The sequence below is a fragment of the Opisthorchis viverrini genome, assembly GCF_000715545.1.
Source record: "Opisthorchis viverrini unplaced genomic scaffold opera_v5_19, whole genome shotgun sequence".
Classification (NCBI taxonomy): domain Eukaryota; kingdom Metazoa; phylum Platyhelminthes; class Trematoda; order Opisthorchiida; family Opisthorchiidae; genus Opisthorchis; species Opisthorchis viverrini.
In genome coordinates, this window is record NW_008751675.1 from 437,560 (window position 1) to 455,670 (window position 18,111).

At 46.0% G+C, this 18,111-nt stretch overlaps 2 protein-coding genes across 2 annotated transcripts in view; one reads left to right on the forward strand and one right to left on the reverse strand.

Annotated features, from left to right (window-relative positions):
- Positions 1-321: 321 nt before the first annotated feature.
- The window catches only part of T265_12853 (hypothetical protein), a gene marked incomplete at both ends in the record, with an annotated part of 47,707 nt that continues 29,917 nt past the window's right edge, over positions 322-18,111 (forward strand). Inside the window, 9 exons of the mRNA XM_009165888.1 lie at positions 322-1,009; positions 1,975-2,101; positions 5,515-5,645; positions 5,686-5,736; positions 5,774-5,846; positions 5,883-6,562; positions 8,868-8,952; positions 12,716-13,017; positions 16,208-16,306. Coding sequence (XP_009164152.1) covers positions 324-1,009; positions 1,975-2,101; positions 5,515-5,645; positions 5,686-5,736; positions 5,774-5,846; positions 5,883-6,562; positions 8,868-8,952; positions 12,716-13,017; positions 16,208-16,306 — 2,234 coding nt within the window. The remainder of the gene's footprint in view (positions 1,010-1,974; positions 2,102-5,514; positions 5,646-5,685; positions 5,737-5,773; positions 5,847-5,882; positions 6,563-8,867; positions 8,953-12,715; positions 13,018-16,207; positions 16,307-18,111) is intronic.
- On the reverse strand, positions 3,468-12,580 carry T265_01725 (hypothetical protein; the record flags this gene model as incomplete). The annotated part of the gene is made up of 4 exons (XM_009165815.1): positions 3,468-3,641; positions 3,887-4,016; positions 6,715-6,908; positions 12,551-12,580. 4 exons carry the CDS (start codon positions 12,578-12,580, stop codon positions 3,468-3,470), a joined length of 528 nt encoding a protein of 175 aa, XP_009164079.1.

The following is an 18,111-nucleotide window of genomic DNA, read 5'->3' on the forward strand; positions in this document are numbered from 1 at the left end:
AACGCATTCTGAAGCGAGCCATCCTAGATCACCTTACTTCCAGCAATCTGATATCTCCAGCTCAACACGGATTTCTCCCAAACCGTTCCTGCGTGACAAACATGCTCGTGTTTATGGACAGCTTATCCCAAACCAGACACAAGGGACTCATCGGATGCCATATTTTTCGACCTGTCAAAAGCATTTGATAGGGTCTCACACGTCCCGCTGCTCCACAAACTCGAGTCTCACGGGATTCAGTGGAATTCCTTTGCTAAATCAAGGCGTTCCTATCAGACAGATCATTCCGTGTGAGAATAGGCTCGACCTATTCCTCTCCAGCACCGGTCTCCTTTGGAGTTCCTCAAGGCTCCGTCTTGGGACCACTCCTGTTTCTGATCTACGTCAACGACCTCCCAGACGTTCTTGCGAGCCAACGTTTACTTCTTGCGGACGACTTGAAATCCTGGAGTTCCAATGCCAGTACCCTCCAAATAGATGTAGACGCCGCCAAGCAGTGGTCGTTGGACTGGCACCTTCCTCTGAATGATGAAAAGTGCGTCCATGTGTCGTTTGGAGGGGATTCAGCGAATGCCTTTGTTATGCATGGTGAAAAGGGACCAGAAAACATCAAGAGGATGGATGCTAAAAAAGATTTGGGCATCTCTGTCTCTTCAGACTTGTCCTTCTCATTACACCATGAGAAATCGGCCCAAAAGGCATTCGCCATTTTACGGATGATCCGACGCACCCTCTCCCGTATTACTCACATGGACGCCCATACACTATATGGGGCCTACGTCAGACCACTCCTGGAATACGCCAACCAAGTTGTCTACTCAGGACGTACGAAGGACGACACCCTCATTGAGCGCGTCCAGCGAGCCGCCACGAAACTGATTGCCGGCCTCAAATCCGTGGACTACGAAACTCGTCTCGCGATGCTTGATATCATTCCTACGGAGTACAGCCGCTTTCGAGGAGACCTAATTCTTACTTACGCCCTGTTTGAACAAAGCTTGGCAAACAGGTTTTTTACCGTTGACCCAGCAAACACCCGGCGAGGACATAGTAAGAAAATTTTCAAACTCATGGCACACACATTCATTAGACAAAACTTTTTTTCATTTCGGGTAGTAGCTGCGTGGAATGACCTTCCTCCGATGGTCGTACACGCTCCTTCTCGAACCCAATTTAAAGCACTATTAGACATTTATTTATGCGAATCATCGCGCTGGCAAACTTACTGCCCCGCGCTGAGAACATAAAGAGCAGTGCTACACCCTTTTTCACTTGTGCCTTTCAGGTGAACGTCAGCCGCTGACCGAATAGAAAAAGCCGACCCGGAAAACTTGGTCAAAAGTCTCGATGCTGTGTATCAATCCGTGAATCCGTGAATCCATTGGTATGGTCCTTACAATTTGGAGACAAACCTATTATTATATCTTCCAATTTGCCAATCTTCGTTGATGAGAAGGAGCACAGCTTTGCACGTATTATACACACGATTACGCAAGTTCAGCGGCGACAGGTTAGCTGTGTGCTATATCATCACCACCGGCCTAAGGTCAGGCAGCCGGCGACCCAGAATGTTCCGACATTACCTTTTTTACTGCTTAATTACACATCAGGAATCCCGTTACTTTCACGCCGTCGATACCAGTAGGAAGTGACGACTGCTTCCTTTGGTTTTTAGTACTGGCACGCGAAGTGTAAGCTGCGCAGATTACTTTCGGATTCTAGCCTACACTTCAATATGCTAAACACGTTTCACCCAATCGGCCTACTCTTATCGACATTTAATAGGGTTGAACTGAAGTCACAAGTATGCAGCGATTAAGTTCATCAAAAATAGAACTACGCGGGAAATGCAGAAAATGACGTAATGTCGCTCGCCTTTTTCAAAAAAGCGTTTGGCATAAGGAAACTTGGTGATGGCAAAGAATTCGACGAGTTCCTGAAGCATTTCGAAAGACCAGATGTTCCAAACTACAGGTATGCAGCTTATGTGGTCTTCCTAATTTATAGTCGGATCGCACGGAGTTTCAAACGCAAGGCTGTCCGGTTTATAGTCGTTGGATATGAAGGGCGTAAAATCTTCTTTGACTCCCTGTCCTATAAGGTGGGTTTATAGTTCAAAACTTGCATTTTACGAGCACATTGCTGTCCCGGGAATCGTCCTCGTTTGGGTGGCCGCCTTTCGGCTGCATGACGCCTAGGTATGAAGGTATGACGACTGATTAGTCCCACATTGTAACCCTTGACTTCTTTATCGTGACGTCCTGCCCACAGACGGTACCCGACGCAGTTCCTAGGATAGCCTACGTTCAGTCTCCGAAGCGGTTTCGGCGGTTGGTTTTAGACGAGCAATTTCTGCATTTGAGTTGCCTCGCGTCGATTTATCACGAGAAGCTCCTTCAGTTCGAATGCTCGAGTGGCGAGTACTATTTGTAAGCTATGAAAAAAATGTCTTTCCCCCCACATATCGTAATCCTGTCATTGCCATCGGAGGAAAAATATCTTAGGGTGGAGTGCGGATTCAGTACCCCTGATACAGGTGTTCCAGCAACACTACTCAAGTCATAGTACGTTTAAAAAACGAATGGAGGTAGCCCGATGTTCACGGATTCCATCAATCAGATACTCACATGGGAGTACCCCCTCCCCCCTCCCCCGGATTCAAGCTACAGGACAAATTTACCCGATGCGTACCAAGACTATAAATCTCGGTTGGGTGAAACGCCGATGAATTTCGTTTGGTAGCGAACAACGGGAGCCAAACAACCTCTGCTTCAACGCATGCGTTCGAGATAGCTCAATCGTGAGGGTGCCAGTTTACGAATCGGAAGGTCCGGGATTCGAAACCAGCCTCAGCATCTTGGCTGCATATGTCTACACTTGGGCACCCTGGAATCACCCAAGCGCCCGTCCATTTTTCAGTTGGCATAGCAGCACAGTACGTTTGCTACATCTGAACGATTATATTATATATCATTATGCGTCATCGCTTGACGTACGCTGGCAACGAACAAAGCAGCACCTGCTCCCAGAGTTCACCGGAGTACTCTCCCGGAACAAGAGATGGGTTGAATCCGAAATGTTCATAATCAGCACTATCCAGGAAGTTTGACTTTTCTCACAAAAGGATGTATCGATGATTTGTGGGCCGAAATCTATCTTCGGGACCGTAAATAGGGATCATTCCGTTTGCTTCGGCAAACCAGCTTCAGGAAAACTATGACGACGTGCGAGTTTACTTGGATCGCAGAGTTTAATTAGGCAATTCAAGGCGAAAGGTCTTGGTTCATCACCACTGGCCAGACCTCAAATAAAATTTTCGGGTCTGTCGGGGAGTGTGATTAGTTGCAAAACCTGTGCACGGTTTTGTTGCTTTAGAAATACTTCGTATGCATGTGAGTATTAAATTAGGCCGGACCGACTCATCGGTGGAATGTCAGGGAATTCAATGCTCAAAGGCAAGAGCAGACTTATAAAATAAATCTTTCAGCTGTAGCACCCTTTCGGCACCCAACTCCTATGCCGATCGCAGGAAGCATCAGGGCTGGGATACTGCCACGTTGCCCAAACGTAGACGGGAAATCGAGAGGCAAAGGCAAAGGTCGGGTTCGAACCAAAAACCTTCCGGTCAGCGAATTCGCGTTCTAATTACTAGGCCATCTCAGAGCAGGCTTAATATGAACCAAATACGGGTCCGTGGACAAGCAGGGCATTCTGTGGGCCAAAACGCGCTAATTCTTTCGGAGAAGCGATTTTGTAGTTCAGAGTCTAAGGAATGCGACGAATTGTGAGGGGCCCAGTTGGCCCTTTAGTAAAAATAGGAGCTCGAGATGGCTCAGTAGCTAAAGCGCGAATTTGCTGACGGAAAAGTCCGTGGTTCGAACCTAACCTCTGCATCTCGGCTTTTCTTATCAAGACTTGGGCAACCTGGTAGTATCTCAGCCCTCGAAAATCGGGCGGGTTTGTAGCTGGGCAAGACAAATGCACGACTCAAAGCAGTTGCTTTCCATGACTCAGTGCTCCAGTGTAGTCACAGAAGACGTGAATTCATCTACTAATTTAGCCTGCTATTAAGAAGGGGTCTTGCTAATTGATTCTCCTATCTTAAAATTTTGTCAGCCTTTAAACCTAGTCACTTGACCTGACAAAGCGTTTTCGTTAGGAGCAAAACGTCCGGCGATTAATACACTGACCGTTTTCCAAGCTCTCGATCTGTTCTAAGGGTCCTCTATGTAGAGTAGCATTAGACGACTCAAGGGTTGAAGCCTTCGCAGCTTCTTTGTCCTATTGCATCAATGTCCGCACGCTGAAACCACTAGTTCGTACGTGATGTGGCAACCCAGAATTACATTTCCATTTGGATGCGATATGGGCGGCAGCATGTGACAGTTCTGGGTCCTATCCCGATCGCGAGGCATCATGCTGATTGCTCGATACATTAGTGGCTGGGAATAATAAAGGGGTGTACTTTGAAATGTACAAAACCAATTCAGGAATTAATGAGGCAATTTCTTCATGGCATAAAAGTTGTCCATTTTGTGCTGATCTTAAGTGAATGTGTGTTTATTTGAATCTGCTTTCAGATAGCCTCCAGTTTCATTTACTCATTAGTAAGGTTTATTGCATTACCATATCTTACTCTCTTAGTTTTATTTTTGACGTCCTCTACATTGCGAGCCTCATGGACTTCGGTGTTTCACGTTACACGGTGGCAGAGAGGACCTCCCCACCCGCCTCATTGAACAAATACTTTGGATAGCTTATTTTATAGCTGTGGTAATTAGTTCGTGTTATGGTTTTTGTTGGAATGACTTGTATCTGCTGCGTATCACGTGGTAACGTCAGATCAATGTTACACAACCCAGACTGGTCAGAAGTGATTCATGTGGTTGTCGTATTTAGAGCGTATACATAATGTTATCGCGAATGCCTGCTACTATGTACTCGGTCCCTAGTCTGACAACACTGATGTTTCGAAGGCTGGGAAGTCGAACTAATGTGAAAGCAATGGGAAAGTTAAGCAATAGTCTGTTTACCCTTGTATTCCTGTACTGATATTTTTCCGCTATGCCCCCAGTCTTTCTCAGACGATCACCGCACCTTTCTTATTGGAGTCATACTTCCCAACCTTCGATTCCTATTCTTGTGTTGTCTGCGTTGGAGATCTTGTTAATGATCTTCCGGCTCTGAATTGTGATAGGGTTTTCAAGGTGAACTATCAATGACCATGGTGAGGCACAACGCTGCTATCACTCAGATGTTTGATCGTGGTGTCTTTTACTTTACGCTAGTGTATAAAACGGTAGGTATTACTTTCAAGCATCCCAACCATTAGGTAACGTCGGTAGCTGCTACACCGTGTAAATCGATATCAAGACCGTCGGGATTGAAGCAGGTCGAAAGCGGCGTTTTTAGTCAGTGAACGTATTTGTCAGTAAAGAAGTGATTTCACCCTACCAGTCTATCATTTTGCCGTGGCACCTCACCATCCTCTTGGTTTCTATCGTTTGAACCCAGGACACCCCACGAGCTCTTCCTGTGTTTTTTGCTGGATCTCAACAAATCAGCCTCACCGATTATTTGTTTGGATCTTACTCGCTAACTACAAGCAGGGACTTGCTCTATTCTATCAAAGTCCACGACTTCAGGTGAGTTCAACGATTTATCTAAATCTGCTTGCTTATTTAGTTCCTCTGGACAGCTGCTGATCACCCGTTTCTTGAATGATCTTGACGACTGGTAATTTTCTATTTCGTCGATGAGATTGTTGTTCCAGGCGCTGTGCTCAAACATCTGGCAGAAGGTACTTGGGAGGCAAGAGACAATGTTCATCTTCAGTACCTCAAATGGTAAGCTATGAAATAGTAGCAATCTGACGTCTTCAGCCTGCTAGGTCGGAACCGTCGTTACACAATAGTGTAGCAGCCTGCCTGTTGATTAATATCGAGCAAGTAATCAACCATTCCTCTGGAGTGCTGACCAACAAGCCCGGAGTGGGTGCACCCGCAACATCTGGTCGTCGCGGTGGATCTCATTCTGTCACAGACGAAAAGCAATCTCCTATTGGTAGTCCGCTGACTGCAGGTCAGAAATATATGGAAGCATCCCCCAGACGTTTTTATCGTGCACTTTTCGAACACTGTGCGTCTTTGAGCGTTTTGATTGAAACTTTGGTTTCGGAAGCCTTCACCGCGATCTCGAAAGTTACAAGAAGCAGCTGGGGACCAGGTGGCTTCCTTACGGAAATTGAGTGCTGTGATATCATTTCCTCTGCGTATGCAATGTTCCTCAGTTCGTTTCTTGACTTTTGCGTCCCTCGTCTACATTTTCCTGTCTGGTCTTCACTCAACAACGCTTTGACAATAGCTTCTGAAGGATCATGCTTCTCAGCGGATGAGGTTCGGAGCATGCATGTCACTTCGTGGTTGAATATGACTCTTGATTCCTCAACATTTCCAATTGCTTGCTGCACAACGGAGCGTACAACTCACGATACACTTGTCAGTTTGTTTGTCCGCGGATGCTTCAACCCCCTTGTTAGTCGCGGAGGTGACGAACATCGTTAGTAAGTCTTATCTATCTTTTTTTATGAGACTTGGTCTCAGGCCGTAGCTTGTTCACTCAGTCGACTACTGTCATTTGCATGTACTGTAGATTTTCAAGCATAAGCACCGTACAGGACCGTGTGGTCAGTGGTTGGAGCGCTAATTTACTAACCGGAAGGTCCGTGGTTCAAACCCGACCTCTGCTTCTCGAATTCCCCTGTCTAGGCTTGAGCAACCTAGCAATATCCCAGCCTTCTTGCTTTCTTCTGGTGGCATGGCAGTTAGGCACTGAAAGGATGGTACAGCTGGACGATTTTGTGTGGCGTTCTGACATAAACACCAGTGTTCAGTACTGGTGTATTGGCACTATGCTGTCCATGGACAGTCTAGTCGTGGCATCTCGACTGCTTTTGTTTGGGTTCGAACAACCTGATGTTGTTTAAAGCTCCATGATGCCAACTGGTTGCGCGGGTAGTCTACCGTCTTGTGGTAATGCGAAAAATTTAATTTTGTCGCCCTAGTAAATCTCGTGCTTATCCTTACGTACATTTCGCATGACTACAGTGACCTTCGACAGCACCTGTTTCCGCTGAACGGTGTTTTTATCATTCTAACACGACAACACCTGAGTGTCGGACGTCTCAAAAACATCTGTAAGCATTGCTACTATATAGGGTGGGCCGGTACCGTTCGCGGAAGTTGGTTTGAACCAGCTGTTGACCTTCCATACGGTCACGCTACTACAAGTGAATTTTTACCTGAAAGGTCATCTACCCTCGCTGAAAACCTGGTAGCCACCAATCCAGGAGCTTAGATTTAACCTAATGTTTTGATAAATATCTGGTGAGATCCTGAAACCTCAGCAACATAAGTCCTAATTGGAACGTATCAGTTGGTGACACGGGGACCGGACACCGAACCATTTGATTGACAGTTTCAGGCTCCTTCCTGCTGCCCCCACTTCCGCTGACTGATCTCCTCAGCTGGTGACTTTCATTTTAGTTCAAGCCAACAGGTGATTTGTTCTGACAACCCCCTGGTCATCAATGCTTAGTAGGAATGTTTTGTCTGAAGTCATCGTGGGTCACTCATGGTTAATCCAGTGGAGTCTTCCAATATGTATCGTTCAAGTAGTTTCTGTCACAATGTCGCTCCCCTTGAAACTGTGTAGGTGCTATTGTTAATTTACCTGGTCAGTTTCACTCATTCTTGAGGGGTTTGCACCATTCTTAACATATCACTTTGTGAAAGATAATCAGTAGATCCGGTTTAGAGCCTTGCGCAACCGGCCTGCTAGATAGCTAGGAATGGCTCTTTGGGGGGTAAGCAGTCGATCGTCCATCACTATTCCGCTAGTGCTATCCAGACGCCGGAATTTTCGTAAACATATGATTGTATCATGGACCATGTTTTGCAATAGTAATGACGTGAAACTAAAGCCGAAGCACTTTTAGGTAGCATGTGGTGTGTAGCTCGTGATTATAGCCCTGGCCCTTGAAGCTGTAGAGCGAGGTACTCGCGAATCGTATGCTCTGTCGTGCATAATCTAGAAAGAGCGTTTACCTTTGATGTGTATTTGACACAGGGCTGATCGTAGCAACCGAGTAATTTGAGCTTCTACCTGGCCACTCATTCCTGAGGGCAGCATAACGCTCGCAGGCAAGACTGCTAACTACTCTGACTCTATCACTCATACCTCATACGCAATGTATTCATCCACTGAGGTGTGGTGGTGTTCTACATGTGTAGGATCATTTTTGACAGGGTTTGGAAATTCGATTACCAGTCCCCTCACACTGATCAACAGGAACATGGTTCTACACTTGTCAACGTTACGGAATGCATAGAGAAGTCGCTTTTAGACGATTTGGAAGTTATTTATTACACTTAGTGTGTTAGGAGAACCATATTTGGATTGTTCTTTTATAAGTGACTACTTTATTCGGCGCAACTCGTAATTCCGCACCAGTCCTTTCTCACTCAGATAGGGTTAGTTTTTGTGAGGAACGTTAATTGTGATGCAGGTTAGAATATATACGAAATGACCGTGCCACTCGTACCGAACCAAACGATACGCTTGCGAACACGCAAACTGGTTAGATCAATACAACAAGTCTAAGTAATGGTAGCTTCTCATCGTGAGCCCTTTTACGACCTGATCCCGTATACTGGCATTTGTATGTTCGTATTTTTGAAGTCATTATTTTAAGTCATTTATCGCCATGAAAACATCCATCCAACATGACAAATGCGTGCGCTATAGAAGTCGACGTTTGGTTCCTCTCAGTTGACTAATCCTTTGCCCGGTTTTTCCTTTTACTTCAGCTTCCTTGGACAGTTAATCACTGGAGTTCTCATGCTTCACCCTGGCTGGGTCGCCAGTTTGATATCATCTTGTCCACCAGATTCCGTACGTGATTTTGTTCAGTTTTATTACCTGGTACCTCGCTTCACATCTAGCATTCTTCGGCCAAATCTATCAGTGACATAGCGCTCTGATTCTGCTTGAACTTGCTTGCGAGTAAAAAGGAATAGGGGGCTGTTACTATGCCCTCACGTGTACCATTCTGACCCACCGCACTGTCTCATCTGGAATTAGGTAGCCTGCCGAATATTGCTTGGTGAACAATGTCCAGTTTAGATTTATATTCCTCATGAGGGCACAGTACCCGAGTTCATCTGGGCGCGTACTAGTATACAGCAGGCTTTCACCACCATATCCAGTGATGTAAGACAAGGCTACCCTCAGCTTTGTTGCTCGGTTGCTTGGAACTTCTCTGCATGTCTGTGGGACCTCGGGACTCGAGATGCTGTCGGGACGTTCGCTGACAGACACTGAGTATGCGAACGTGATTGTTTTCTTTGTTTCGGATATTTTAAGGATGCCGCACTATATGGCATGCGCTTCTATAAGGCCACGCTGCTATAAGGCTGGGTGCAATCAAACCCAAACCTCACACTTTCAGACCAGCCAGTTGATGTGATAAATTTGTTTACTTGGTCACTTGTGAAGGTTCTGGTAGACTGGCGGAAGACGAGACCGAAGACCAGGACGGTTTTCGCCAATCTTCGACACTTATGGGACAGCCATGTCATTTTGTCTGTGAAAGGGGATTATACACTACGTTGATCCGATGTATACTGCTGTATGGATGGGGACCCCCATGATTCAACTCATCATTGGTTAGTGGCACGCAATCAATGAAATTCGTGCGTCAAAGCTATCGCACTCAATGCGCAGCTGCTCAGATTCTTGAACCAACCGCCTCCAGTGCTTGGGTATATCTCACGCTTTCAGTTTCCTCTAACGGAAACTAACAGTTGGAACCAATGTGCCCTTAACACGTGGCTTATGACTGGGAAACTGAACTGAACTGTACGGCAGTGAAGCATCAGTGCCAACACTGATGTTGCTGTCTTTGATGATGATGATGACTGGTTGCTATGTCTAACGTTAGCGCGCCAACAAGACCTGTCACTTAATAAATGTGTAAGGAAGGAGCAGAGTGACATACAAGAACCCTTTGGTCCGCGTTGGCGGAGAATATGTAGACTTTGACGACAATATGATCGTGGTTGCACCTACCGGCTGACATTGACACAAAATTAGGTGGAATACGTCAATCTGGCTAAGCTTTTCAAGGACCGAGATGTTTTTCATGTCCGGATTTTTGCATCCAATGCGAGTGGCGATGATTCGTGACCGACTGCGATTATTTTTACCCCCTCTTTTAGGATTATTGTTATCCCCTTTACTTTCACTTATTTACCCAGGCACCTTTCCCCCCATTGCATTCTTCTGGCCGCGTTTCTCTGCCAAATCATATACTGGGCCAAATGCTGACCCAAGTCGGGTGTACTGACATCAATTTGGAATATCTGGGTGGAAGTGTATTCAACTGTACCGTCCTTAGTGGACAGTCAAGGAAATACTTGTTGGCTTTGCTTTATTTCGTCACCTATTTTCTACGATTCACCTGTATAATGTCCCTTGCCAGACCTGGTAAGATCGGATCTGTTTGAGCTGGAGCAACAGCGAAGACAGGTGGGCACTTTTTATATTTTTCTAGAGTTTGTTGATAATATCTCCGTCCAAGCGGAAGTAGGAGTTGGCATTTTGTCGAAATATCCGTAACCCCGGTGCAGTCATTGTTGTGTGCTCGCTGGCTGGGGCTGTCAGCTGTATTGCAAACATTTCTCCACCAGTCCAGCCGACACCATCAATCACATTGAAGATGTTTTATCGGTTGTTAAAACACCTCAGGACAATTTTCAGGATCAACAACTATTAAGTACACTCGAACTGCTAACTTTTGTAAACCTCTTGTGTCCATCGAACGCCTCCGTTTTAGTAGCCAATCCCCAATAAAATTCTAAGCTCAAAGAGGTTAAATCGAAACACATGCATCAGTACGACCGAGGTGCAAAACGTCCCACGGTTACGATGTTCATTGTGACTTGCTTGCGACTTTCGGTCCAGCTAACGACCATCTACTGCGTTCAATCAACACAGGGGAATACCCGATGCTCCAGTCTATCGTAGCGTTATTGTAGTGTTGAACTTCCCTCGAACGGTGAAGCAACATTTACATATCAGGGGTTTGACGAACATCTATTGTCTGTACATCATTAACGCTTCTGGGAACTTTTCCTACCATGTATCTTGTGGCACCATCCAGAATAGTTTTTCATCGTGCTGGGAAGGGACTATCCCGAAAAGGTTTTATGTACTCGTATTTCATTGGTTTGCGTACCTCAGTAACACACTGGGCTGTTTTAGAGAGTGCCCATACATCACTCACATTCTTTTCTGGTTTTCTTTGCTGGATATTTTGTGTCCGATATCACCATGAAATATGCACTTCAATGTTCTAGGACCCTGGTATTGGAATTACATGTAAGTTAAGATTGACAGGTGTTGGCTATGCGATTGACACTGTCATTTGACGACTATTAGCCCACTCTAACTTTGCAAACCTGTATTGCTGATGGCGTCAGAAACGAATTTCACCGAAACTGAGCGAATATGAGTACAAGGTAGTTGCAACAACAGAAATCTGCGGTTGTGTAACTTGGCTGCTGAGATCCGGAACTTGAGAAATCTCCAAGATTTGACCATCGGTGCCTTGATAATATAGCAGGCTTTGGTTGGCTGTAACGTGTTCCCAACGAAGTGATGTGTAAACAAGTGCTTGGTGATGGGTCAGAATCGCTGGAGCAGTGAGTAGAGTTCATCGGTGGTGGTTGAGACTTATACTGCATCTACCCAGCAACCATCTATCAACGAAACATTTCTATTACGAACTGTTGCTGATGGACCCGAGGAGGACAGGCGAAAAGAGAGTAGCCATTGTGAAACCACGTTATTTGATCTCAGGTTGGGTTCCATTTGATTTTCTCTACATATGGTTAAAAATCTTACGGAAAGTGGCTTGCAACCGATCCCAGTGGCGAGTGTACCGTCACCTATTAGTTGTGCCCAGCCAGAGTTTCTCTGTTTATGGTGGGTCCACGTTAAGCGAGGTTCGCAAAGGATGTTGGGTGAATCCCACTGATATCTCCTATGTGATACCCAGATGCGCTTGTCCTATTGCTGTCCCAAGACGTGGACGCCTTGTTCTCCGTCGTTCCCCATAGGATTCACTGCGCTTCCTTTTTTCCACTGTTAACTAGTGCATCCTCCCCTATAGTCCTACGACAGTTGGGTATAATTATTTGCTGACGATCTGCTTCTGTTGATGGTTATGGTGATCTCGTAGGAAAACATGAGTCACAGGACCTCTCTACAATGATCAGGAACTCCTATTCTGAGATCAAATTTACAATTGCCCACCTTTTTCATCGTAGTGATGTGGTCGAATGATGGAACTACGTTACTGGTATACGGCTACACCAGGGTACTGACGCTTAAATGGTTGATAGATGCATGGGAGAAGCCCCTTCACAGGGTTACCGTTCCTTGTAGCATTACGACCCCAACCGAGTACGGAATGGGTTAAATAACAAACCTGTTCTTTGAGTGCCACGGTGACTGCCATGGAATTTCATGGTCATGGAATACGGATAATGTTTACGGTTTCATTCGGCATTCACGCGTCTATATGTTCCCTTGGTTAACCCTACCTTTCTTTCATTTTGCTATCGGAAACGTTCACTTTTTTGGTTTTTCGCAGCCCCGTTTCGGAACTAAAACTCGACGGAAATCGGGGTCTGCCGCCGTGATTAGTGGTGACTCACATGACTCCGGTATCAGCTCACAGGAGGATCTGACCGTTTCTGTTTATTCTGCGAGCACTGGTTCCTCCCCAACGCACACTTCCGGTATGGCCCTATGCATGCCTAACAGGTTGACACGAGACCAATGTCTGATCGCTCAACTGGCGGCACAGCGTATGGTTAGTCAGGAGGCAGCGGCCGCTGCAAGTGGATTGCACCAACATACTTCCATGGGGGGAACCACAGGTCTTGGCGCAAGGTGAGTAGTTTCATTTGCTCCGTTCACGAGATTCCCTGTCACTGAACACTCGATCAGTCTGATTTGTCAGTGACAAACCATTCACAGGAACTATATAAAAACTACAGCAGTAAACGGTCAATGAAAAACAGATTTCGAAGAAATACGTGACCTTAGAGAAGTCCCAACTCACGTCAAATGAAGGGAATGATCTTCGAAGGCAGTGATAATGGATTCCTAGTTTACGAAAATGCATACAATAGGTGGCAGTATACCGTCCCTGAAATGCATGTGAAAATTTGCACGTGGAACAAGTGGATGGGTTTGCAAGGACTCTAGGCAGATCGGTATTTTTAGCTAAGGTCTTCATGGGAACTCATCGCCTGCATCCGGTGAATCCAACCACTTCCTTTAGATAGACTTTTAAGGAGCGCACCATCGGAGCATTGTTTTCTCAGGTTTCAGAGGAACCATATAGCCAATGAAGCAATATGCAATCGGTGGCAAAACTTAAAGTTATGTTCCGATGAACAGAAAGATGTGTGGGTGTGCACAAAAGTTAGCTCATTCGGCAGGATACGAATTCAACGCATATATATAAGCTAGGATGCTAGTAGAAAGGCTAGGGAGGTCATTAACAGGGATTCGTGGGCTTAATTGAAGTTTAATATATATGGAGACGTTCAGTTGAAGGGGAAGGGGGTAGAAAGAAGGAGACCGGTTTCGCAGTTCTGTGAAGTTACTTTGGAGCACAGAAAATGAATCTGGACAACCCAGTCTGACGTCGTCCGCACAATTGCAGCCGATTTCGTTATGGCATTTCTACAGGTCCTTGGTGCTCAAGGATAGGGAGTATATCTACGCAATGGCAGCCGAAAGAACACCTTACGGGTAGTGGCTTCTTTTCACTCCATGCTGTAAATCCAATGCGGTTTCATGATCATGGATCGAGTATCTATATTTTGGTCGCCGTTACAGTTGAAAAATGGAGTGAGGTCGGTCTGCTTTTAAGTTGCTCAAAAGCGAACTTCTGAACCTGGTTCCGCCTACATCATAGACAACATTTAGGACCGGAGGATTGGGCTGACGCAGTTCAGCAGGTCTTTCAGGTTGACTTCCCTCAAATGAGGGAACGCTGGTTAAAGAAGCTTCAAGCGCGCAAGCAGTATTTTGCTGCATCATTCGGTAGCAGCATTGCGTGAACCGATCTCCAGAAACCAGGAATACTGGGATAAGAGGACTGTCTTGTACATCTCCACAGTTTCATTTGTAGGGAACCTGGACCATGTTTCTTGTTTGGTTTGGCCTTGTAAAATGGCTTGCATGCCTAATCGGCTGTAAGGAGGGTGACCTGGGATGCTGAGGAAATCTGATGTGATGCTGAACCTGGATAAGTATACGGACAGAACTGCTAATTAGGTAGCGCGATATCTGTTGGAACTCCCCAGATAATTAGTTTAGGCTCCTCCATACTTGAGCCTTGTGTACATGCAGAGCTTTTTGAACCATGTGACTGCATCTTCTATTTCAATCAGATTGAAATTGCTGTCCTGCTCTCTTTTTGGTAAATAAAAATAATGATCTTTCAGCTGTAGTTTCCTTTCGGAGCCTAGCTGCCATGACACCCAAGGGGAGCATGAGGGCTGGGATACTGCCCGCTTGCCCAAGCCAAGACAGGGGAAGTCGAGGGGCAGAGGCTGGGTTCGAACCACGGATCTTCCGGCTACTAAATTTGCTCTCCAACCACTGAGCCATCACGCCCCCTTGTTTCTGGATGTGCACCTTTGGTGACGTGGATGCCACTGAATATGATGGGATGGTTGTGTTGAACCATCAAGCCTAGGCGTCTCTTCTTGATTGCATGCCTCTGCGGTTCATTTGTCAACGTTGTTGGATAGCCTTGAAAACATATAGATCAGTCTTTCCCAGTTTGTTGTATCCCCTTTTCTCCGACCGACTGCATCCCCCGATCTGCCGATGTAGTTTGTCTGACGCTCTGGGTGTTCTTTCACAACGGCAAGATCCCATATGTGTTGGCTAGTGACATGAAGGCACAGGTAGGTTGACTTCGCACTGCCAAGGCTCAGCTGGATGATTCTTGGTTAAACACGAGAATCGGACGACAAAGACCACCGGTTGGGGACGTGTGCCAATCACTAAGTGCTCTTTTGCTATGCGTATTTCCGGAACAGCGGAAGTTTTTGACCAGAAGCCAGCCTCGAACTCAAATCGACCACATTGTCATCGGTTACCGTTGATAAGGGTCTTCATTGCCTGTTTCTTCTGGACTGCTTGCATGGACTCGAATGACGCACTTGTCCGTTTCTGATTTTCATAGCGCTTTTCAGGTTTAATGAAACCCGCACTTACCGCTTAGCCATTGAAAACCTGATGGAGTGTGAAATCAAACAAGTGTCAGAAACTTTTTCCAACGTCTGTTTCATGATCCGATACCGAATACTAACAGCAAGTGGTACGGGATATTCAAGGCCGAACGTGATGCTGGAATGCAACACTGGGTGCGCTATCGCATTTTAGACACTGTCAAACCTACTTACTAATGCCACATTGACTCCAGAAGTGCCTAAGTTCAAGGAAAGTGAACCGGGCTTTTATAACTGTAACACTCACTTCGTCAGCGACGCTGCCGACTGACGTGATGCAGCTATCCAGATAGCTACATCTTTCCAATATTTCTATGGTTTCTGATGCCATAAACAGCTTTGGTGGTGCACTCGCCCATTCTTGCTACAGATGTGGACGGTACATCGACGAACTGGACGGAACCCTGTTTGGTTTTCATGAATTTTCTCCTCACAAGGGTCAGTAAGCCTGCGCAGGAGGATACCTGTGAGTCCTCCTCTGTCCTTGAAACAGATGGAAGATACTCGGGATCATTACAACACAAGCCTGAGCTACACTTCAAGGTGGCGGCTTTTGATCGGGAGATGCATCCAGTCTTGGGTGTTCTTGTGTGTCGTTGTTTAAAGTAGTACTGACTTCGTACTGTAATAGTCATGTGTTGATCCCTGGAGAAGAGTCGATAGTTTTATCACAGTTGTGCCTTCCATGTTGACAGATCTTATGTGAACGATGGCGCAAGACGCGATCTCTTGATGTTTTTGTCAAAATGGTCACCAGCGTTTAACCGATCTCATACAATTTGTTGCTGATCATTTGCACTTGCATATTTTCTTTTGATCCCCCGTAGAACAATAACGACGGAACTTGTGACGACTCTTCACGACGCGGGTCATACCAACCCCTCTGTTGGCCTCTCTCGTTTTACCGAGGTTCCGTTGCTGATCGAGTGAGTTTGTTCACCATGTTTCCATGTCTAGCGATTAACATCTGAACACTGCACGTAGCCGACTGAGATTCTACAAACGTCGGAATGGCGCACACACCTCTGAAGTTTGATCGAGTACAGTAGAACTTTTGCTGTAGTGACACGCTTGCTGGTTGCTGGAACCCGATACAAACATGTCTTCTAGAACTTCCGATTAGTCCCAGTTAACTGCTTCGTTTACCGCTTTTGTCTAGCTATTTTGCGGCATATTGAGAAGAGAGTTTTTAGTTAACTGAAATGTTAAAGATCGTAAAAAAACGTTTCATACGTCATTGGTAACCCTAATTTGACTAGTCCTGTTTTTCACCCACCACATCTCGGAAATCACTTCACACAGGAACTGAAGTTAGGTGAGGGACCAAAACCTCCTGGAATCAACCACGTACTCAGCGTTATTTGTGTCATCCCATTACGATGGACTAAAAGCTCAGATCTCATCGTGGTTGTCCACGATATGAATGCACAAGTGAGCAAACTCAGCGCATGTGAGACTCAACTCGACATGGGTTGGACTCCGTACGTACGGACATTGGCGAACGAATGTGTCAGCTATGTCAGTTAAACTGACTTTCCTCTCCTAAAATTTATCTATACTGCGTCTCCAGAATACGGATTTCATGTCTTACTGCGGTGACACATTTGAGCACTGCCGAAAGCGACACTCCGTGTACTCTCCGAGTGTCAGTTGCTACAAAAGCCCCGCTGTTTCCATGGTGCGGGCATTGCTTTAAGTCCAGGAGTTGATGAAGCTCCGTTTTACTTGATCTCTATAACTAGCCGGTTGTGTGCAGTCAGAATAAACTGTGTGTCAGAACCTGCAACCAACGACCAAAAAGCCGAAGTCTGCATTGTCTCTGTATACGACCCAACAAACGGCAACAGTGTTTCTACCAAGAAAAGTTTTTTACAGTTCACTTCTGAAACTTGTGGACTGCAAGTATATGAATATCACCATTGTAGCTCGCTGTCTGAACGCTCAGGTGAGAAGAATCAACAAGCATGAGTGTCATCTCGGCAGAAGGTTTGGTGTAGATGCCCGAACGGACAACAGTGGCCGTCTCCTACAACTGTCGGCCGATCGTCAGCCGTTTATTAATTGATGATTATATTTATCGCAAATGTAAACATTTAGTGCAACCGTGAGCGTCGCGTTACATGACGCCCACCCAAATGCAATCAATCAGGTCCTCAGGTTGACCGCGTAGCTATGACTTGTAAGTGGCAAGTTTGTGTTCAAGATAATAAAAATAATAATAATCGCTCAGCTGTGACACCTTTCCGTTGCCTAGCCGCCCTAGCCCCCCCCCCCGAAAGAAAACACAAGAGCAGAGATGTTGTCAGGTCACCCGAGATGCCTATGTTGGGTTCGAACCACGGACCGCCTAGTCAGTATGTTCACTCGTGTACGCAGTCACATAGCGACCTGCTCGTGTCTGTATTGGTACTCAATTCCTATCGATCACGGAGAAGACGGTTCATCAGTGTGCTATTCACTACTAGCCGTCTCACAACAGGGAGGAAGTGAGTAGAGAACATACAACGAATAAAATAGGTGTCTGTCATCGGAAATACTCCATCTTTCCCAACCTGTCCGTAACTGGGTCGAGAAAGTCGCCTGTCAAAGGACTGCTCAGTGGTCCATTCCAAGTCCCATTGCCTACTTCAGTGGACAGAGCACTTCGAAGAGCAACAGTGACCAACACATCACCAGCCTCACAATGCGTTGTGAACCGCTCAGTTTCAGCACAATAAACCACCCAGTCCTG